Here is a 24,331-nt window from a genome sequence, read left to right as displayed (position 1 = left end):
CTTACTTTCTCATGCAAAATAGAAACTATGCCCCTTACCATTCACTCCATTTGTTAGCCTTTCTGAGATAAACAACTTAAAAGAAGGAAAGATTTATTTTGGCTCATGGGTCCAGAGGTGTCTAAGTTCAGCCCACTGCTTTGGGCCTGTGGTGAGGCAGAACACCATGGCAGGGAGCTCATAGAGGAACAGAGTTGCTCAGCTCATGGGCCAGGAAGCAGAGATGGGGGGAAGGGGCAGAGGACAAGCTACACCCTTCAAGGACACACCCTCAGTGACTTTCTTCCTCTAGTTAAGCCCTACCTTCCAAGTTTCCACCATGGCCCAACAGCTCTACCAGCTGGGACAAAGTCTTTGGGGGACATTTCAGACTGAAACTATAATACCTCCCATTCCTTTTGAGGGTAGAATAATATTCCATTTTAAGGATACATCACATTTAGTTCATCTGTTTTTCAGTTTGCATTCTCTCCACTTCTTGGCTATTATGAATAATGATGATCTGAACATTCCTATACAGGAATGTTTTGTGGGACACATGTTTTCACTTCTTTTGGGTAGACACCTACGATGGGAATTACTGGGCCATAAGATAACTCCATATTTAAGCTTTTGAGGAACTGCCAGACTATTTTGTGAAGCAGTGGTATCATTTTACATTCTCATCAGTAGCATCTGAAGATTATAATTGCTCTACACCTTTTTTTTTTGGGGGGGGGCGGGGTACCAGGAATAGAACTGAGGAGCACTTGACCACTGAACCACATCCCCAGCCCTATTTTGTATTTTATTTAGAGACAGGGTCTCACTGAGTTGCTTAGTGCCTCACAGTTGCTGAGTCTGGCTTTGAACTCGGGATTCTCCTGCTTCAGCCTCCTGAGCTGCTAGAATTACAGATGTGTGCTACCGCTCCGGCTTGTTCTACATCTTCATCAGCACTGTTATTGTCCATCATTTTTATTACAGCCACCCTAGTGGGTGAAGTAGCACCTGACTAAGGTCTTCCTTTGCATTTCTTTGAACACTAATGATGTTGAGCATTCTTTCACAGGCTCATTGGTCATTTGTATATTTTCTTTTGTCTATTCAGATCTTTGGGCCTGAGTTATTTTTTTACTGTTGAGTTGTAATAGTTCTTTATGTAGTCTGCTTAGAAGTCCTTGATCAGAGAGATGATTTGCTAATATTTTCTCCTATTTTGTGTGTTTTCTTTTTACTTTCCTAATGGTACTGTTTGCAGTATAAAGTTTTTAATTTTGATGAAGTCCAGTTTATCTATTTTCTTCTCATCACTTGTGATCATCATTTACATTTTAACAACCTGTGTCTAACCCAAAGAGTTACTTACTCCTCCTGCATTTTCTTCTAAGGGTTTCACTATTGTTTTTACTTTTTTTTCTTTTTCTTCTTCTGGTGGTTTTATAGTTTGAGTCCTGACATTTAGTTCTATGCTCCATTTTGAGTTAATTCTGTATATAGTGAAAGGAAGAGGTCCAACTTCATCCCTTTGCAGATAGAAAACTGGTAACTCCATTACTATTTGTCGACATCCTGTTTTTTTTTTTTTGGTAGGGGGGTACTAAGGATTGAACCCAGCGGTGCTTAACCACTGAGTCACATCCCCAGCCCTTTTTATTTTATATTTTGAGACAGGGTCTCCCGAGTTGCTCAAGATCTTGCTAAATTGCTGAGGCTGACTTTGAACTTGCAAGCCACCTGCTTTAGCCTCCTGAGCAGCTGGGATTATTGGCGTGCACCACCACACCCCCAGCTAACATCCTGATTTTTTTCAACTTTTTTTGTGTGACATAACTTTTTTTGTTCAGTCACCTGAAATTCACGTGGATAGAGAGACTGGTATAAACAAACTGATTTTTAAAAACTATTTAACCAAAGTCATTCAGCTAGTAAGTGGCAGAACCGAGGCTGAAACATAGGTCTTAGGATAGTAACTTTCAAAATTTCTATTAAAACACAATAGTACCTTATATATAAACAAATTTCTTATTTACATTAAAGAGAAGGCAAACAATATGTATTTATTGGTAAGGTTACATAAAGCTTGATTTGTGATGTTTAAGATCTTGTTCGTTTGTTTTAATATAAACCAATAATTATATTTTAATATAAACTTCTAAAGGAGGAAAATTATTATCCCTGGCATCAGGTGAAAATGTTACATGATTAACTAAGAGACAGATCCACTTTTAACAGGGATATTGCACTGCGGCACAACTAAGAACATAAAACAATAAAATAAATACAGGAAGGGAAATGAAAGGCAGGCACTAATACAAAGGAAGGAACTCTGGGAGTCTCCATGACCACAGAATGACTGAGTCAACCAGACAGTGTTAGGACAGGCGGCTCTGAAGAGGCAGATACAACAAGGTTAGCAATTACTCCTCCTTCACACCAGGTATCAGCACCGTCCCCTGTAGACGTGGAAAACAATTTTGGTCACTACTTCAAGCATGTGGAGGAACTGGAAAAAGGCTCAAGCAAGAGGAATGAAAAGAACAAAACAATAGGTATTTGTTAGGAAGTGAAAGAACATGAGGTTGCTTATTAAGGAGAGTAAAAGTTGATTTAATTATGACCCTTAGAGAAGACCGTTTGAATGCTCTTCCTCAAATTTGTCACAGGCTCTGGCTTTATTCAGTCATTTAAATTTCAAACAAATATCAGTTTCTCAGATGCTTTCTCCAAAGCAGCCTCCTCAGTTTCTGGCATGTACCTCTGTTTTGTTCCCTGCATTGGCTGTAACCCTGAAATTCTTCTTGGATGTGTACTACAAAAGCATGGATGGTAAGCACAGCTTATTTCTAGTTAATACCAGTGGCACTGGGAACATGGTGAGTATTCTACACAGGTCTGTAGAATCCCGTCCAAGAGGCACCAACATGCCAACATGAAAAATGAGTTTTCAAATTAATGCATGACCAATACTGTCAAGGCACAGGAATCATTACTTGACAGTCAAAACAAAACCCACAGACTGCTGTGGGATGTGGTGAATCCTTGGATCAGTCATGCATCTGTCTTAGGAGTTTTACAAAATTCATTCACCTAAATAATTTCTAGTGGTGACTCCCAACACCATGATCAATACTTGAGAGCATAGAAATGAAGTCTCATTAGCAATAAATCATTGATTGACAAGTTCTTACTGCGTACTGGACAGGGTTCTACAGTTTTTCATATATCAACTTGATTAATCCTTATAATTCTATAAGTACTAACCTATTTTTCATCTACAAAGTGGCATCTTTAAGCTAAAGAGGTTAAAAAAAATCAGCCTTCAGTTACCCAGTTTGTAGCTGGTAAACTCTGGGACTCAGATTCAGATAACTGCACTTGTGCCATTCATTAAAGGTGGAAGTGAATTTAAACACAGAAAAAAATGTTCAACAGGAAGCATAGCAGATCGATTAATTATGGCACAGGAGTTAGGTGACGCAGACTTTCTGCATGGCTTGACTTACTGTGAGGATTCTTTCAGATTCCATCTTTCTGTAACCTTGCAGTATATCATGGGGATATTGCTACTGTACTAATTTTCTCCCTTTCAAAATGTCTTTATTGAAAGAAATGTAAAATAAATATTCATGTCAAACTGGAGGCATTATAATTAATTTCCCCATGACACATTTTAAACAATGACCAACACACAGACAATCTTCATATATGCCATGTTCCTCCCAAACATACACACATACTGGATGATTTCAAAGCAAATGATGACTGTACCGGAACAGCGATCTTTAGTCTATCCCTAAAAAGATGTGTTTGAGTTTGAAATGCATATAATTCCTTTCCTTCAAGAAATCTAAGAACTGGCAGCAGTACCAGGAGCAATCCAAACAGGAGTTTTTATTATCAAAAAAAAAAAAAAAAAGCTAAAAGACATTAGTAAAAACAATTTCTCAAAAATCACTAAGTCTTTATTTGGAAACATGATGACATTTTAGGTGCTACATTAGAACAGGAATTAAGTTTAAACTTGACAAATGTTGTAAAAGATTTAAGAAAGCTCACTAGGGTTTTTGTGCCTATCGTGCTGACAAACATTATTCCAAGCACGGTGACAGCCAGAAAGCACATAAGTAGAAACAATTAATCACCAAAACACACCTGTTTACCCTCCAGTAGTTCAGGCTCTCCTTTGCTGGATTCAGAGCTGACATCATCTTCATCAGAACTGTCAATGACTTCCTCCTCATCAGAGGGTAGGTCACCAAGACCAAGGTCGAAATCATCCTGTTCCTCCTGGGATGTTCCAGAACTGCTTCAATAGAAAGTATGATTCAGTCACCTTTAGTAACAAGTGCTGGCAAAACCAAACCAAAATCAATCACCTAATCCTTGTGATGTGAGCAAAGCACATATCTAACGGGTTGGTTCTGAGGGATGGAAATGGTCAGATTGGGCCCCTTCCCTTTCCCTGACTTGGCTGTCAAATGCATTCATATTCATGTTGGGCTTAAAATTTAATTCAACACCAATTTAATATTGTTTTGATGACAGGGAGGTGGATGGGAAGCAAGTTTCCCAGTTGTCACCATCCTGTGCTTCCATTCGTCTTTCCCCTAGAAGATCAGGCCTTTCCTCCCATTATAAACCAACAAGCCCCACAGGGGTCGGCTGGCTTACCACAAAGGGCACTGGGTGCACAGGTTCACCAGAAGCCTAACTGCCTCCTTGGGCCTCAGTGTTTAACAACAACAAAACCAAGTACCAAATCTATACGGGCTGGGAGCAAATAATAATAATAGTAATAATAAATAATCAGCAATGTATGTGCTACTGTGAACAAGTGCCCACCATCCTGGTTCTCGCTGGTTTGTATGCACATCACAAGACATGGGCAGGAATAGGGAAATGCTACAAATTCTCAGGCTCCACTCTAGACCTGCTGAATCAGAAACCCTAGAGGTGCAGGACCCAGCAAATTGCATTTTAACAAACCTTCCAGGTGATGCTGATTCAGGCCAAAGTCTGAAAACCACTGTTGGCCATTTACCAAGTCCCCCTTGCCAGCCTGATATCAAGGTTTCCCAGTCTGTACTGAGACAGACCTCATGAATCAACAGCCAGGGCTGCAATCCAAACTGTAGGGGGAATTCCACCGGAAAGTTCCCCAGGAAGATGATGGAAATAGTTCTTTCCAGTGTTGGCTGTCAAGATTCAGAAAAAAAAAAAAAATTGCCTTCAGAAAGACCTTTTTTGCTGTCAGTCTACAGGAATATCTGCAGAACAGAAGACTATAGATGGGGCCAGTAAAAGATCCAAAGAAAACCACAGGGGGAAGCACTCCAGCAGAATAAAGACACTTGCATTCCATTCTGGCAGGCTCTTTCAGCAGGTCACGGGAAGGTCACTCAACTGCCAAGGCTTCAAATTATGAGAGTTTCTAACAGGAATCTTAAAAGCTAAAGATAAAGCTTTTGCCAGTTCCAGATTACACATTGTAGGATACAGATTTGGTCAGAAACCATCCCTGCAGCCCAGGTGGTTGGATGCTGGCAGAAGGCCAAAACGAATGCCTTCCACCATCCAGCATGGGATTTCCTATTACTCAGTGGCCGGGGCCTCAGGGACTCTTATCTCTAGGTGAGTACACACCTTATCATACCTTTCCTTGACTTGGAGAAGACTCACACCCTGGGGGTGGGGTAAAGAGCAGAAGCTTTCCAGTCAAATCACTGGCAAGATTCACTGTCTCTGGGTGCAGGGATAAGAGCCAACCCAGCCTGGTTGTTAGCTGTTGATTTAGATTGGAAAGAATAAATGAGTGTTACTGGGCACAGTGGCTCATGCCTGTAATCCCAGCTACCTGGAAGGCTGAGGCAGGAGGATGGTAAATTCAAGGTCAGTCTCAGTAAGTTCAAAGCCAGCTTGGGCAACTGAGTGAGAGACCCCTGTTTCAAAATTAAAAATTAAACAAAAATTAAAATAAAATAAATAAATTAATTAAAATCAGAAGGGGCTGGGCGCAGTGGCACACACCTAATCCCAGCAGTTTGGGAGGCTGAGACAGGAGGACCACAAGTTCAAAGCCACCCTCAGCAAAAGCAAGGTGCAAAGCAACTCAGTGAAACCCTGTCACTAAATAAAATACAAAAATGGGCTTGGGATATGGCTCAGTGGTAGAGTGCCCCTGGCCAATCCTCAGTACCAAAAAGGGTGGGGACCTGGGGGTGTGGCTCATCAGTAGAGTGCCCCTGCCTTCAATCCCCAGCACATAAATAAATAAATAGTTAACAAAATATAGGCTATAAAGTCCATCCACACAGACAGAAGAAATCATACCTTTACTTGTTTGTTTTTCCAGTGCTAGGGCTTGAAACCAGGGCCTTATGCATACAGGGAAGTTTTCTACCACTTACCACACCCCAGCCCCACTTGTCTTCATCTTAATTTCTTATCTCTTTACATCTCCTAAAACCCTGTCAACATATGTTTGATTTCTGAGCAGCATCAGCATCACCTACAAGCTTCTTAAAAATGCAAAATCTCAGCCCCTACTCCAACCTACTGAATCAGAATCTGTTACAACAAAACTCAGGTGACAGTTGAGAAGTTATGCTCTAAAGGCTTTACAATCAGCACATCTGTGGACTGTTATGGATGCCATGGCATAAGAATTTTGGAGAATTAGAACAGGGCTGTGGCACTGTGAAGAAATCAGATTTATTTTGTCTAGAAAGCTGAAAGGTTTTTCTTCTTCACACATTTTGAAGGCTACTATTAAGACAGCTATCACATCCATTAGGGATACAAAAGGGATTAAAGTACAAGAGTTAACATTTAAGATCAAGGAGATGGCTGGATGCAGGGTGCATCCATATAACAGCTGGGTGAGTCTAATGTTTTTGTGTTTTTCGATGCTTTTCATGTATTTTATGTATAAATCACAAAGTTGAATTTTGACTATTTTTAAGACAAAAGTCTGTTAAGCTTTTTTACTGTAAAGAATTGTTATGCAAATATCTATTATTTTGTGATATTTATTGCAAAAGACTGGAAATGTGCTTTTGTCTGAATATAACAAAATATCAATACTTAATGGGAAATGAAGTGACAGGAAGAAAGTATTATGTAACTATAATGCAGAAAATATATTAATTAATAATTTTTAAAAACCATAATGCCATGAAATAGCAGCAGACTTTTAGTTCTCCAAATTCTTTCCCTGCTGAAAAGCTTCCCTGACTCCCTCTGTGTATCCCAAGTTGGCCCACTGTCTCTTCTGAATCCTATTCCATCTCATTCCACTGATGACATATTGTTTTCCTCATTAAAATGCAAACTCCTAAGGATCAGGAAATTGTGTTTCTTACCAGAATCCCTAACAGACTGCCTGAAATACAACAGGCCCCCAAGGATTTCTCCCCACTTCTCAGTAGTGCAGGTGCCCTGAATCAGAGTGGCTATATTAGGGGAATAGAGATGAAGGGATGGATGTAAGGAAAAAACGTATGGAAGACTTGCAGGCTTCAAATACACGTCACTAGCAGAATAAGTGACAGCAACTGAAACAAATAGGAACAGGAACCTACCTAGTTTTAAAGGAAAAAAAATAAAGGGTTTACCAGCAAATCCAGGAAAGATGGCATCTAGGATCCACATTTATATATTCATTTCTAAAACAATTAAATTGTTTCCTTACATAATTGTTTAAAGTTTTGAATCAACCTAGATTAAAATTTTAGACTTCTGATAAAGAAACACAGATTACTTTTTCTTTTTGGAGGGTACTAGGAATTTAATCTGGGGTGCTTTACCACTGAGCCACATCCCTAGCCCCTTTTTATTTTTAAATCTTGAGACTTAGGGTCTCACTAAGTTGCTTAAGATCTTGCTAAATTGATGAGGCTGGTCTTTAATTTGCAATCCTCCTGCCTCAGTCTCCCGAGTTGCTGGGATTACAGGTGTGCATCACTGCACCCAGTTCTAGAAACACGGATTCTTTACTGATACCACTCATGTAGCTAGGGCACTTCTTTTATTCTTTTTATTTCCTTCCCAATGTCACGGAAATAACACCCCAAAACTGTCTGCTTGGTGAGTTAAAGTAACAGGACATAGTGCTTCCTCCATATCTTCCTGCCTAGTTAGTTCACGATTTGATAGTTGGAAGTACAAGGAAAGTGAGACGCAACAGAAACTAGAACAAAGGCCCAGCTCTATTTGCCCAGACCATCCTCCCTAACTCAAATATGCTTCTGAAGGGAGCCCAGTGTCTAGAAAATTTAAAAAAGCCAGAGACATCATTCCTACTGATAGGCTCTGTCCTTCAGTTCCACATGTCAAGATCTATACAGTTGGAGTGAGAAATACTCAATGCCATCACTTTTTAAAAATCATATGCTTGATTTTTTTCTAGTTTTCTATATTGAAACAGAACATCCTCCATTGGAAGTACACCAGATTTCTTTTTCAGGTAACATGTCTCATAACAGTTCTGTCTGAGACAGAATTGTCTTTTGAAAAAATATTTAGCCAATTTCCTCTAGGAGTTTTTAGGAACATAAAACCTGCATGATGTTGAGCCAGGCCTAAGGGTTGCCAGGGTTCATCACAAAAACGTCCTTGTGAACCTCCACTAAATTGAAAATCCCAGCAAGGGTTAGAGGGAGAAGAACAAGGACAGCAGCCAGAAGGGAAGGAAGCCAAGTTAACTGAAGAAAGATCCCAAAGCACTATCAGCTCTGTTACGGACATTTTTAAGTTACCTTGTTTGGCCCTGATTTGACTCTAAATCCCTTAACCGAAGAACACTGTATATAATTCCTCCACATTTGAAGTTCAAAAGAAATTCATTCCAATACCCTCACCTTCAGAAGTTTCTTTCATTTCCAAATTACAACGTGTAAATCTGAATTTCTGTGGTCTTCCTCTTCCTCTGCCGTCTACTGCTGGCCCAAACTGAACAGAACCCACTAGTCCTCAGGATGTTGTTACAATTCATTTCCAATGCTGTCTCATTGTGATTTTGTGATTATGTGTTTCCTTTGGCTGCTTTCAAATTCATCACAGAATGAGTGAAAAAAACTATCAAAGACCCAAAGGATGGACATGACATGGAAAACTTAGCAAAATATTTTTTAAATAAAATATATAATAATTAGTTATGATAATATGCTAATAGCATAAATTTGGTTCACAATTTTCACAGACCATTATTCCTATTTAGTTTCACCCAAAACCTTTATACTCTATTACTTTCATTTCCTTATAAAACTATAGATTCCAGTGTCATGGTGAAACCATGCATCAAGTCAATAGAAAACTTCAATTTAAGCACCTTTCTTATTCTCCTTTTCGAGTCCTCCTTGCAATTACACAGAATTTCTCGAATTTTCTCCATTCTCCACTCAAATGATTTTCTCGGGAATGACCCCTAAAAATGAGGAAGGCATTGCTCTAATTCTTTTAGGGAACATGATACAACTTGTGAAATAAGCATACGTGACCATTTCATCCTCTAATAGAACAGGAATCATATATTCATGTTCTGTCTTTAGGTTTTCCACACAAAGGATCTTGCGTAATTATGTCAAATATGTGCAGAGCCTCTGTGACAGAACATAGAAGCCAAGAGATAATACAGAGTTTGAGGCAAAATTATCTGACCTGAATAACATCAGGTTCAACAAGTAAAATTCCTCTGCAGGGAGATAAACCAGATCATCTGGTAGGTCTTCCCCAGAACTGAGACCAAAAGAAACATGTAAAGGATCATGGAAAATAGTGGGTGCTGATGCTCTTAGATGACAGTACAAGAATGGAAATCCTTCCCCCCCAAAAAAGAAGTATGTACATAAATTGTTAATCTTGCCTAAATATTTTTGCCTAAAATTTTTACTTAAAGGTTAAAGCAAACTTTATTTTGTTTAAGAAAATGATTTAATTACCTTGATCTTAGATAAAACAAACAAAAAAAATCTGTAGCACATATGATTAGTGTAATAACTGTTTTGAGTTAAACTATTTAATATAGAATTAAAGTAAATAAAATCATTAAAATACTTATAAGGAGGGCTGGGGTTGTGGCTCAGTGGTAAAGTGCTCACCCAGCAAAGTGCAAGGCCCTGGGTTCGATCCTCAATACAACATAAAAATAAAGGTATTATGTATAACTACAACTAAAAAATAAATATTAAAAAAATATTTATGGGCTGGGGATGTGGCTCAAGCGGTAGTGCGCTCACCTGGCATGTGCGGGGCGCTGGGTTCGATCCTCAGCACACATAAAAGTAAAATAAAGATGTTGTGTCCACCGAAAACTAAAAAATAAATATTAAAAAAATTCTCTCTGTCTCTCTCTCCCTTAAAAAAAAAATATTTATAAGGATAAGCACAACAGGAGTTTGTTAACCCAAAAGAAAGAAGGAGTAAATGAAAAGCATTAAATGTTTTCATTAGTGTTTTATTTTTGGTCATAAATTTTAGAGGTGTTAACAACCAAGCCTTGAAAGCTAGCAAGCAAAGCTTCTATGGCTTCTGAAAAAGAAGCCACACAAGAATACACAGCTTCCCTGAAATATGAACTAGAGACTGTTCAAAACTACTCTGGGTGACCTTGTTAGGAAGGGTACCAGGTTTCGAGGACTTAGAGAGGCAGGCCTGCTTCGCTTTTCAGGGCCTATCTCCTCCACCCTTAGGAATGCCCACACCATTGCCCTCCCCAGGAATGCATTTATGATCAGGATTCTTAAAACTGTACCCTACTGATTAAAAACAAAATTACCTTCTGTACCATTTTAAATAGTCCTCACAGGGCAACTCTAAAAAGGGCTTGAAAAGCAAATGGCTTTCAGCATTTCTTAAAGTAGAAGAGTGCCTATCAAGAAGCCTGCATTCCTTTTATGTAATTATATTTGAAAGTCATTAGGTTTAATTACAAAAAAAAGCCATTTTAAAGGAGTTTACAGTAATGGCCAGTAATAGGGGACTGGTTAAATGAATAAACTGGGGTATTTCCAAAAAAACAAACTGCCAAGCAACCATCTAAAAACGAGGCAGGGCTATGCACCGAAACATGACTGCTCTCCAGGAAATACTGCTAGGTTAAAAAGAAAAGAGCAGGGCTGGGCCTGTATCTCAGTGGTAGAGCACTGGCCTAGCATGAGTAAGGCACCTTGGAAAAATAAATAAATACAATAAAGGTATTATGTCCATAAAAAAGAAAAGAGCAGGGGTTGGGGTTGTGGCTCAGCGGTAGAGTGTTCGCCTAGCATGTGCAAAGTCCTGGGTTCAATCCTCAGCACCACATAAAAATGAATAAAACAAAGGTATTGTGTTCAACTACAACTAAAAAATATTTTTAAAAAGAGCATAGAGTGTTCCCATTTGTGTTGTGTATATGTGTGTGTGTATATATGTATTTACAGTATATATGCATGTATATATAAATACACATACGCACAACAACACACAATTAAAAAATGTGTTTTGGGGGACTAGGGATGTAGTTGAGTTGAAAGAATGCTTGTCTAATATACAAGAGGCCATGGGTTTTATCCCCAGCGTGTAAAAAAAAAAAAAAAGTGCTATCTACTACTACTTGGTACTTTACTACCGAGATCCATCCCCATCCCTTTATATTTTTTAATGTGAGACAGAGTCTCGCTAAGTTGCTGAAGCTGGCCTTGGACATGTGATTCTTCTGCCTCAATCTCCCCAGTGCCTAGATTACAGACACGTGCTACCATGTCCAGCTAAAAAAGTGCTTTTTAAATATACATAAGAACATATACACATGTACAAATATGCTACCATATCCACAGGCTATCCCTGGAAAGACTCACAAGAAAGTGCCTTTGGGACTAAAGTCCTGAGGTGAGAGGAGGACTTCATTATCTACCCTTTGGTGTATTTTTAAAAAATGTTATCACACGCATTATCCCTTTTTCAAAGACCACCCCAATACTGCACAGAGAAATTCTGAAAAGTCACACACACACACATTTCTGTTATATGTCTACAAACTCTTTGGGGATATTTTATTTCCTTTCCACAGTGATGAAAATTAAAAAGAAAAATATTCTTGCCCTGTTCTTCCCCTTTTATCTGCACAACCCACAGGCTTAGAAGTTTGCCTATTTTCATAGTTGCCTTTAAAGAAAAACAAAACAACAACAACTTTTATTATTATTATTTTTTAAATATTTATTTTTTAGTAATCGGCGGACACAACATCTTTGTTGGTATGTGGTGCTGAGGATCAAACCCGGGCCGCACGCATGCCAGGCGAGCGTGCTACTGCTTGAGCCACATCCCCAGCCACAACAACAACTTTTAAATCTTAGGTTGCTAATATGTAAATATGGCCCTCTCTTAGTCTATAGGGGTTTGTCAGGGAGAATCACTAGCATAAGTCTTTAAATAATGGAAGGAGTCCCTTCTTCTAGGTTATAGAGGACCTTACAAAGGAAAAAAAGAGGTCAGTGTAGGGGCCTGTTCAACAGTGTGCAGGGGTCACAGAATAACCATAACACACTGTCAGTGTGGGCATCTCCCACAGCACCCTGCCTCGTGGAAGAGCTGCCTGGCCTGCAAGGGAAGAAGGCCATGTCCTCCAGGCTCCCGGTTCTCTCTTTATGACGCAGGCAGAGTCCACAGTTGAACACAGTCCAACAAACACTCTTGCCCCAGCTAACCCAGGTCAGGCCTGAGCTGTTCTAGTTAGAAATGAATAAACTGTTAGGAACATGTATCCTAAAACAAGCACTAGCTAAAATAATTATCACATCTAATTGCCAGCAATTTTGCTGTCTTAGAATCTGGAGGGCTTTAGGGAATGACTCCTTAAGATGCTCTTCAAAGAGATGTGTACTGGGCTGGGGTTGTGGCTCAGCGGTAGAAAGCTTGTCTAGCATCTGTGAGGCCCTGGGTTCAATTCTCAGCACCACATAAAAATAAATAAATAAAATAAAGGTATTGTGTCCAACTACAACTAAAAAATAAATATTAAAAGAAAAAAAAAGAAATGCATACTAACGGAGGGCGTAGTGGCATATGCCTGTAATCACAATGGCTTAGGAGGCTGAGGCAAGAGGATCCTGAGTTCAAAGTCAGCCTTGGCAACTCAAAGAGGCCCTAAGCAACTCAGTGAGACCCTGTCTCTAAATAAAATATTAAAGAGGGCTGGGGATGTGGTTCAGTAGTTAAGCACCCCTGGGTTCAATCCCTGGTACAAAATAACAAAAAAAAGAAATGCAGACTAAAATGTTTTTGTTAATACAAATAGAAAAGTATTCTATTGAGCTTAAAACTGCCTTCAATAAAATACAGGTTTCCAATGCAGTTTTGTCACTGTAGCAAAGATATTATTTTTATTGAAAAATAAAAAGGTTTTAGATAAACTCAGGTTGGCCTAACATCATTTCTCCCCTTTGTTTCCCCATGATAAAAGTACAACTACTTAGTATCAGAACATATAAAGGCCACTAGAAATAAACAATGAGGTTGAGATGGCTACATGAGAGTACTTCATATTTACACACCCATTCCCTCTCAAGCATATATTTATATATACATATACATGTATTTTATAACACTTAAATATATAAAGTAACTACACCATTTCTTTTTTCCCCTGTAATACTGAGGACTGAACTCAGGGGTATTTTACAACTGCGCTACATCCATCCTCAGCCCATTTAAATTTTCTTTTCTTTTCTTTTTTTTTAATTTTTGAGACAGGGTTTCACTAAGTTACAGAGGCTGCCTTGAACTTGAATTCTCCTGTCTTAGCCTTTCTCTCTCAGCAATTCTCCTGTCAAGTAGCTGGGATTACAGGCATGTGCTACCAGGCCTGGCCATTTTTTTGTTATGCCTTTTATTTCAATGAAATATTTATTTAGGACCTATTATGTTTCATTTGTTTTAGGGCCTCATTTAGGCCCTAAATCATCTATTAGATGCAGATCATCTATTAGAATTACTTGTAGATAATGTTCAAACGTAAATTCTAACATGACTTCTCTTTATTTTCCTGTTGAATGAGACTTTCCTAAACAGATAAATAAAAAGGAATTTGGGATAACCATGGTAATTAGGATGAAGGCAGGGACTACTTTCTAAAAAGAAAATAAGGGTTAGGGATGTAGCTCACTGGTAGAGTGCTTGCCTAGCATTCGAGAGTACGTGGGTTCAAGGCCCAACAACATATCAAAAAATAATAATCATGCATGCATGAAATAATCAGCATACACGAAGCCCAATATGCTGGGTTCAGTCCTGGGGGTGGGGATGGGGAACAATGAAGAAAAGAAAATAACTAAAAGTTAGTGCACGCTAAATGTTAAATGCAGACACTAAGAACTATGGAGCCAGAGACATAAGAGACATGAGTACCTTATCCAGGGTGTAGCAGTCATCGAGATTCAAAGTGACTGCACTTGAGAAGTGACTCTAGCAAATGAAGGAGGAGCAAAATATTCTGAGTGGGAGAGGCCTGGAGGGGGAGGTGTGATGGAGGGCTTGGAAGCAGGATAGAAGTGATGTGGAAGGTGACCTGGATGCAGATGCATGGGAAAAGTGTGGGGAGGGCATTTCTGCACCATGTGAGGTGAGAGACCACCAGGAGATACAGAGAGGTAGCTATTGCCAACATGGTTGGCAAGCAGCTGAGGTAGAAGAACAGTATCCACAATGGCAGATCCAAACTCAATCCTTCCTGTGGCTGTGCCAGGTGCTAACACCAGGGTAAGGAACCTACCAGGGGAGCTGGCCAGGGGGTGAGCCTGGTTGGTGAGAAAGTGAAGAAAAGGCTCACTTTTGATTACCTTCTCTAACAGCCCTGTCCTGTGTTGGGTGCACACGCCACACACGGTTTCCTCTAATATCTTGTCATAATCCTAACTGACCACTGGAAAGTGGTGAGACTTCTGGAAAAAATGACCACATCCTATGCTCTTGATCATGACTCAGTAGAAAACCACTGCAGTGTCAGGCATTAAGGCCCAGCAATACATTCTGCCTTGACAACAACTGGGGGAAACCAGGAGCCCCTGAACAGCCTAGCCCCAAGTTCCCCTTCCCACCGTTTCCGGGGAAAAGTTCTCCTGGTCAAATAACCCTGCTTATGCTTGAATGATGGGTTTTAGTGCCCTGACAGCCCCTGGAATTATTCAAATGAGCCAACTGTATACTCCTGTAGGCACCAGAGGGTGGATGCATGAGACACCTACCCTCTTAATACCACAAAGCCTGCCTCCCACAGCCCCTGGGTGTTTACTTTGTCCCAAGTGTAATCCTCAGTAGCACTGCTGGTATGTGCATCCTCCTCCTGAAGCCCATGAACATAGATGACGAATAAACTGTTGTTGGTCTTCCAGTGTTTGGCCATCACCATGACCTAGGATGGGATTCCCTCCCTCATTAATGTGGTGAAGAGAAAGTAACTAAACAGAGCACTGATGGTTTTTAATAGGATTATCCTAAGAAGTCATATTGAGGGGTGTTCTAAAGTTAGTTTCGTTTTCACCTAATTATATTTTGCATAAACATCCAAAAGACTCTGCCATGATAAACTGAAGCAAGTTTCCAATCAAAGACATTAACATTAGCTGTTACAGAAATCTGACATTCTCCACGTAACATTATGTTAAATGTTACATCAAATACAGACCCCACTATAGTAACAGTGAATTACAAGGAAATCAGTAGTTTAACCCAAAGAATGTCTGCTGTCTAATAGGAACCACAAACACAACTGGGATTTCTCACTGACATGGGGAAAAGGGTAGGAGGCTTCATTGGGAGCCCATTAGGAACCAGAGAAGTGGGAGTTAAACTGGGCCTCATGAATATAATTCAATCCCTTCCTTATTTACAGCTAGGTAGGAACAATTCCATTTGCCACTTTTCTTTCTGAGGTAGATCCACAAAAGATCTCTCTTAAAGATCTACTGTAGACCAGGAATAAATCACCAACCATCTCAGAGACCTATATGAGACCTCCTTCTTTCTGAGAGCACCCGTGGACACAGGTCCATTTTCTCAAAACTGGAGGTTCAAGAGGCACAGGGGAAGGGCATGGCTTTCTTCCGCCACTCTTATCCTACACACCAGTATATCATTCCACCAGCTACAATGTTGACTAGCTCCCTGTGTTTATTTTTAGCTTCTCTGACCTGGAAACAAAGAAAAACCAAAATCATTTCTATAACTGAGATAACATGAAAGAGCTGGAATCAGTGAAAATGGAAGGGAAGTGAAAATGTGTATTCAGGAAGTGAAATACACAGATCCACTTTTGACAGGATCGCAAACATTTCTTCATAGTTTCGTAGATTTCTAGGCGCAAAGGAAAAGCTATAGAGGAGAAGAGGTACCAGTTTCAGCCTCAGACAGACCTGCATTTGAAGCTGGGCTCCACCACTCACCTGGCTAACAGTAACTGATTAGCTATTTAGGTTATTTAAATCTACACTCCGCTCAACTATAAAATTGAGATACGAGTCCCTGCTGTGAAGATTAAATAAGATAATGCGAATGCATCTGATACTTGCAATGGACAAAATATTAAAAAACAGACATGATAAGAAAGAGACCATCAGGGTTCCTTAAGTAAGCAAAATGACAAGAGGAACTAGAATATTTGTTCTTGTTCACCTCTGGTAATCCCAGAACTTAGTATGATACCTGATCTATCTCTTACATGAAATGTACAAATGAATAGACTTTATCTTAATGTTTCACATGTATATGTATACAGTATAGTATGAATAGGTAAACCCAACCTGCTGCCTCTCTGCATAATGCACACAATCTAAGAATATTTTTTTGCACTTTTAAATAGTGGGAAAAAAATTATAACGTGAAAATTATGTAAAATCTAAAAATCAGTGTCTACAAATAAAGTTTTATTGGAACACAAACATGTTCATTTGTTTTTATACTGTATGTGGCTGATTTTGCACTACACTGGTAAAGCTGAATAGCTAAACAGAAAAACTATGGCCTACAAAGTCTAAATATTTTCCACCTAGCCCTTTATGGAAAATGTTTGCTGAGCTTTGATATAATAGATTACCTGCAAGAAGCAGTATATTTGCTTTGGACCCAAACTGCCTGTGTTTTGAGTCTTGGCCACTTACTAGTTTAATGAAATTTTAGTTAAATCTTTAACCTCCATGTGCATCAATTTTCTCATGCATAAAACGGGGATGATAACAGTGCCTACCTAGTTTTTTTTTGTTGTTGTTTGTTTGTTTGTTTTTTTGGTGAGGGTCTCCTTTTTTACTTCCCTCATATATATTTAGAAAAATATATATGAAATAGAGAAAAACAAATTATTGCTGTAGACACTTAAAAATCTATGCATGTATACAAAGCTGCTTCAGAGAGAAGCTTCTGCATTACCAGTCATGTGAAATAGTTTATCATCAGCTTGAATGTTTGAGTAAGGAACTCCTACGCAGAGGTCATATGGTCACAGTTTTATAACAAGTCACTCCTAGAGCTTGGTTTCCATGCTAATTTCTCCATTGCTTCTAGATAGTTTACTGCTGTAAAGTAATACTCATAACTCCAAATTACAGTTAGATGCATATCACAATATTATCTCTTATTTGTAAAAGAATTTCAGTTGCTAGCATAAAATGGCTACTTTAGAGGATTCATCTACTTTTCAAGCAATTTTTTAATTTTTTTTTTGTTCTTGTAGATGGACAGAATGTCTTTATTTGTTTATTTATTTAATGTGGTGCTAAGGATTGAACCCAGTGCCTTATACATGCTAGGCAAGCACTCTGCCACTGAGCTACAGCCCAGCCCCTCTCAAACAGTTTTAGTCCCTCTTTGGTTAAAAATGACCATTTCAATGAGTGACAGAGACAGAAAAGGGCCTAGGAATGACATTGTATGTATGTGTTCTGTATGCAAAAAAGCAGCTGATTCCTTTGGAAAATGTGACCTTCATTCTGGAATGGAAAGCAAAGTACCCTTACTTCTTTTCTAAATACAAATTTTTTCATACTGGACCAAAGTGGAAAGAGCCCAGCAGATTGCATTTCACAACACTGATCACCTGCTCCTAGTCTGGAACCAAAAGCATAAAACAAGGGGAGAAGAAGGAAGGATGAAATTAACATACCAGAAAATTGTAAGAAAAGAAGGAAAGAAGAGAGAAATAAGGGGCAGGTGGAAAGAAAGAGCACCATCCAGATATGTGGGTGCATGTGGCACACGTTTCCACAGACATTTACTAAAGTGCCAGTTGGTCAGACTGTGAATGGCACACAAACCTCAGGGGAGGAAGACAGGGTTCCTGCCCTGGGGAAACTGTGCTGTCAGCCTGTCTTTCTGTATTCCTCAAAGATAATTAACAGCCTTCTTGGGACAGAGTCTGACCACTCCTGAACTTTCCACTTATTCTAAAACTTTCCATATTAAAAATGAAAACAAACAGAACAAAAAAATGCAAATAAAAAACAAAACAAAACCAAAAAACCCTTGGGGAATAATGAGAAAGAAGGGACATTTTATTTTTCACTTTAACTTCAACAACAACAAGTGTTTAAAAAAAAGTTTTTATAATTAAACAAATTAATACATAATATAATTAAACATCCCCATTCTTGGGCTGGGGTTGTGGCTCAGCAGTAGAGTGCTCGCCTAGCATGTGTGAAGCCTTGGGTTAGATCCTCAGCACCACATATAAATAAATAAAATTAAGATGTGTCTACCTACAATTAAAAAAAATTTTTTTAAATCCCCATTCTTCTTTCTATAATATTAATCTCAATAATTTCAAGCATCCCTTATCCCTTATTAACAACTTTTTTTTTTTAAATACTTGGGATGAAAGAGTCAAAGACACAGTAGAGGAAGTGTTGGAGACAGGTATCCCCATCTGATCTCCCCCCCAAATGCAAAATAATCAGAACATGGTGACATGTGGATTATGGTAACAGTTTTCAGTACACTTTCTGTAGGCAGTCTCTACATGAACTCTTTGATTCCCCTATGTACCTCCCACCCCCAGGAAAAAATGATAAATTTCCTGTATTTTGTAAGGTACACCCAAAGAAGAAAGACAGTTTTCATCCACAGTAGCAGGTAAGTATGGTAAAGTGGAAGCGTCTGAAAGGCCTACACCTTATGTTCATGGTCATGGAGTTTATTTACAGAATACTCCCAGGATATTAGTAGATTAGACAAGATCTCAAGGAGCAGACTGAAAAGACATAATTTTTAGAATAGTGTACAGAAATACTTTTGCTGCTGCAGTGTTTTGTTTTGGCATCACTGGGGATGGGACCCAGGGCCTCACACATGCGGCAAGTGCTCTGGCACAGAGCCCTTACTTTTTGCTCCTTAAAAGTATGAGGGCTCAATTAAGAATTAAAGAAGTTTAGAATTAGTACTTTCAAGAGTCAATCTAGCTAGGTGTGGTGGTGCATGTCTGTAATCCCAGTGGTTGGGAGGCTGAGGCAGGAGGATCCTAAATTCAAAGCCAGCCCCAGCAACTTATTGAGGCCCTAAACAACTTGGAGAGACCCCGTCTCTAAATACAATTTTTAAAAGGGCTGGGGATATAACTCAGTGGTAAGCATCCCTGGGTTCAATCCCTAGTACAAAAAAAAGAGTCAATCTAATAAAGTCATATTCAAGAAAATGGCTTAGGCCGGGTGTGGTGGCACATGCCTCTAATCCCAACTTGGGAGGCTGAGGCAGGAGGAGCCAGAGTTCAAAACCAGCCTGAGCAACTTAGTGACACCCTGTCTCTAAATAAAATAAGATGGGAAGGTAGCCCAGAGGTTTCAGTTCCTGGTATTAAAAAAAAAAAAAAAGAAAGAAAATGGCAGTGGTACAAGCCTGTAATTTCAACTACTCAGGAGGATGAGGCAGGAGGATGGCAAATTCAATCTCAGCAATTTAGTGAAACTGTCCCAAAATACAATAAAAAGGCTGGAGAGGTAGTTCAATGATAAAGTGAAGATCTAGCATGTATGAGGCCCTGGATATGATCCCCAGTATCAAACACATTAATAAATAAATAGATAGATAGATAAGGGAAAACAGCTAAAATCTCATTTTATTTATTGTATAAAAGCATCAACAGTTAATCAACTAATTCAGGGGCATAAAAACAAACCAAAGCTAAGGGTGTAGCTCAGTGGTCAAGCATGTTTGCCATGAGCAAAGTCCTAGGTTTGATTCCTAGCACCATCAAAAAACTAAAAAAAAAAATAAAAACATATCTTAAGTCATTTTACTATCCCCCCCCCAAAAAAGCTCTTGAACTTAGCTACAACTAATATGTTTTGCAATATTTAAATTTCCCACTGCTAAAAGATCTCATGAAAGTATTTTAATGAGATCAAAGCCATTAATAGTCATAGAAAACTTTCATCCTTCATTTTATATTCTTCACTTAAGTATTAGGGACAATTTTCATTGCAAAAATTTCTTTTAAACTTCCAAAAAGATGATGCTCCACACACAGTGAATGTGCAATGAGAACTTGTAAACTACAAATAGTATTTAAAATATTACGAGGAAAGATGTAATCTATGAAGGAGCTTCCACCTGTTGTCTTTGAAAACCCACAAGCATAATTTACCTATCTAGGTAAACAGACAAGACATGGCATTTTGTATGTTGTACAGTAAAATAAAAATATGACTTTTCTTAACATTTTTCTAAAAGATGTGGTAGTTCTCTAAGGTAATATTCTTATATATTTTCCATAATGATACTGGATCAGTTCATTCTGGGGTTTGCAGAACACTTTATTTTATTTAAGCCATACTTATGTGTTGTATGGAGACAACAGAGCAAAGAATCTAAAATAGTGTATTTTGGCAGATAGCATGTTCAACTACTGAAATATTTATATGGATGCTCTTGTATTTATATACAAGAGAAAGTGTGTCTTCTATAGCTAAATGATTCTCATCATTCTCCCACAGATACAAAAATTTACCAAGCCCTTTCCTATGATGAGTTCTGCTAACTCCAAAGTTACCTACGCATTGCCCGATTTTTTCACTTTCAGTCTTACTACTGGGATAGTTCATAGTTCCTTCTTTCAAAATTAGTTTCTTCAAACTTCATATTTTCTTTTTAGTAATAACAATCATCTTTGCATTTTCTGACAAGCACGTGAAGATACCTTAAGATCTATATGACTTAAGACACTGTTAAAACCTTTGATTGGTGTGGGTATTTAGACCTTATGTCTTCTTTTGGGAAAGAGGTCTGAGTTACACAAACAATGCTTTTTTGCTTAACCATTCCATAATACAACAGATGCTCACTATGTAATGAATAAAGACAGACACATGTAAGGTCTTTTAACTTAATTTCTTTTCTCCAAGGGAGCTTTGTTTTACCAAATGGCAGTAATTCTCCCAATCAGTGTAACTGCTTTCCAAAATTAACAGATGTTTCCTGTGCATTCTGTAGTCTAGTCAGTGGGACACTAGTTTACTCAAAATGCAGCTGGATTCTGACCTCACAAGTAAAAGCAATATTTAACCTTACCACTATTTGCTCAGATGTGATCACCTAATTTGTGCCAGGTATCTGCTGGGGCCAAGGATACAAAGGTGCTTGTAATCTCTCACAATATTTATTCTTAGAGATATTTTTTTTGGCAGGGGGAACAGGGGAAGATTAACAAGTGTTAGAACAGAATGATGAGTTAGTAGTGCTATGCAATAGTAAAAGCCCAAGGAAAAGGGTGATTTGTTCTGCTGGATATATAATAAAATCATACAGTAAATGTAATCTATTACTTTTATTATGCTATGAACAGCATATGTCAGGCGACATGTTATGGAAGGGATGGGGGACAAAAATATACAAAAATTCACTGCCTCATTCACTCTTTCAATAAATTTTTACTAAGCAGCTATTATGTGTCAGGCATAATAGGTACTGTGAATAAAGCAATGTAACATAACTAAGTAATGCCAACTCATACAGGCAGTATTTTAGGAGAGATTCATGATCAAATAGATAATATACTAAAGGGAACAGCAAGTTTGACAAAGAAAATTAGAACTGGACAAATGGATAGAGAGAAACAGAATGGATGTGGGGGTATTTCTGATACTTTTCCTACATTTGAAGGGGAGATTGACAAAAAAGGTTGACATCTGAGTTAAGTTTAGAGGGATGAGAAATAGCATCATCCTTAGGCACAAGACATCTTCATGCATTGTTCAGAAGGGCTTCTTGGGCAGTGGAACAAAGCTATGGAAGGGAATGGGGTGTTTAGGAATGTGGTCAGTTTTTGTTTGTTTTTTGTTTTTGGTACTGAAGATTGAATCCAGCGACACTTTGCCCCTAAATTTTTATTTTGAGACAGGGTCTTGCTAAATTGCTGAGGCTAGTCTAGATGGAACCTGCAATACTCCTGCCACAGCCTCCCAAATTACTGGGATTACAGGCATGCACTACCATGCCTGGTGTAGTTAGTTTATGTAATAAGTTTCTGGTTAAGTGCATAATAAGATTATGAGATTGGGATGGCAGAGTGTGGCCAGGCCATAAAAAATTCTAACTACAGAGTTAGAATTTTATTTTCTAGGGACTGGGACACCAAAAGATGCTTAATACAAAGTAATTCTTTAAAAAACAAAACAAGAATTGTTAGTAGAAAATAGGCAAAAGAAATAGCAGTGGTGCAAGCCTGTAATCTCAGCAGCTCAGGAGGCTGAGGCAGGAGGACTGTGAGTTCAAAGTTAGCCTCAGTAATGTAGCGAGGCCCTAAGCAACTTAGTGAGACACTGTCTCTAAATAAAAAATAAAATAAAAAGGGGTGGGGATGTGGCTCAGCGGTAAGCACCTCTGGGTTCAATCCTTGGTACCCAAAAAAAAAAAGAAAGAAAGAAAGAAAAAAAAATAAGCAGAGGGCTGTGGAAGTAGCTCTGAGGAAAAACACTTCTTGGCTTAGGCTCTGGGTTCAATCCCCAGGATGGGAATGGCAGGTAGGGATGGGGTGGGGGGCGAGGAGAAAGAGATTTTCACCCAAAAGAATACACAGATGGCACATATTCACATGAAAAGACGTTCAACATCATTAACCATCAAGGAAATGCAAATGAAATCCACAATGGGATTTCATTACACACCTATCTGAATCTATAAAATAAATAACAGTGACAAACACCAAGTGCTGGCAAGGATGCAAGACACTGGAAAACAGTTTGGCAGTTTCTCATAAAACTAAACATGCAATTACCACACAACCCTCAATTACACTTGTGGACATTTATCCCAGGGAAATGAAAATCTACTGTCACACAAGAATCTGAATACAGATGTTAATTACAGCCTTATTTGTAAGAGTTAAACATTGGAAACAGCCTGGATATCTTTTAACTAGAATAACACAGGGCAATAAAAAGGAAAGAATTATTGATATATACAACTTGGGTAGACCTACAGGGAATCATGCTGAATGCAAAGAGCCAATCCCAAAAGATTATGTCCCACACAATTCCATTTTTTTTATAACATTTGTTGGTGGCGATGAATCATTCATTATCTTGGCTGTGGAGGTAAATACAAGAACACACACTTGTGATAAAATCAAATAGAACTGAATACATGCACACACATTTGAACAAGAGTACAAACAGAGAAATCAGTGGACTGTATCAATGTGAACCCATCATGTCCTGCTGGCCTACACATGGGACACATATAAAAACCTATAAAATCTTTACAAGTTTATATCTATAAACTTGCTTAATTTAAGTCTTGATAGGTGTCCTACGTACAGGATAATGGGATATAAATACCCTTGTTGTGATGTTTTTCTAGGTTTTACAAAATGTTACCATTGAGAGAAACAAGCTAAAGTGTACTTAGCTTCCCCCTGTGTTATTTTCACTGCATGTGAATCTATAATTGTATCAACAAATTTTTTTCATTAAAAACAATAAACAACCAGATTGTAAATTCTTTCTGAGTACGAACTGCGCTCAACATCTCTGACTTGTAGGCTACATTTCCAAATATTGAGAGCGGCCTGAGATAAGGTCATAATACAAGGTAATTATTGGTTTCCGATATACCTGAGAGGAAATTAAGTTTACTAACTTCCATAAAAGTAAAAAATATACATTTTAAATAAAATATACATTTTACTATAAATTCTACATACAAGTTACTATGTAAATTCTATGAAATAAAATCTAAAAATCCAGCTATCTCTGAAGTACCTGATGAACTACTAGGGAATAAAATCACCTGAAAAGATCCCCACTGGTAGTTATATGTCACTACAAATCTGGGACCTTTGAAATCAACTGTCACTAGGCAGGAGTCTCTGGGCAGCAGAGCCATGGAATCCTGG

General features: G+C 38.5%; 1 protein-coding gene across 3 annotated transcripts in view; it reads right to left on the bottom strand.

Annotated features, from left to right (window-relative positions):
* Fgd6 (FYVE, RhoGEF and PH domain containing 6) overlaps nt 1-24,331 on the bottom strand; it is a 113,788-nt gene that overhangs the window by 68,353 nt on the left and 21,104 nt on the right. For 2 of the 3 annotated variants that reach the window (XM_071609630.1, XM_071609631.1), the window contains exon 3: nt 4,135-4,288. In XM_071609630.1, coding sequence (XP_071465731.1) covers nt 4,135-4,288 — 154 coding nt within the window. The remainder of the gene's footprint in view (nt 1-4,134; nt 4,289-24,331) is intronic. The other variant, XM_027952511.2, reaches the window with a different exon arrangement.

The sequence above is a fragment of the Marmota flaviventris genome, chromosome 3, assembly GCF_047511675.1.
Source record: "Marmota flaviventris isolate mMarFla1 chromosome 3, mMarFla1.hap1, whole genome shotgun sequence".
In the NCBI taxonomy this organism is placed as follows: domain Eukaryota; kingdom Metazoa; phylum Chordata; class Mammalia; order Rodentia; family Sciuridae; genus Marmota; species Marmota flaviventris.
The sequence above is the reverse complement of the archived record's forward strand: the minus strand, read 5'-3'. Positions and strand labels throughout refer to the sequence as shown.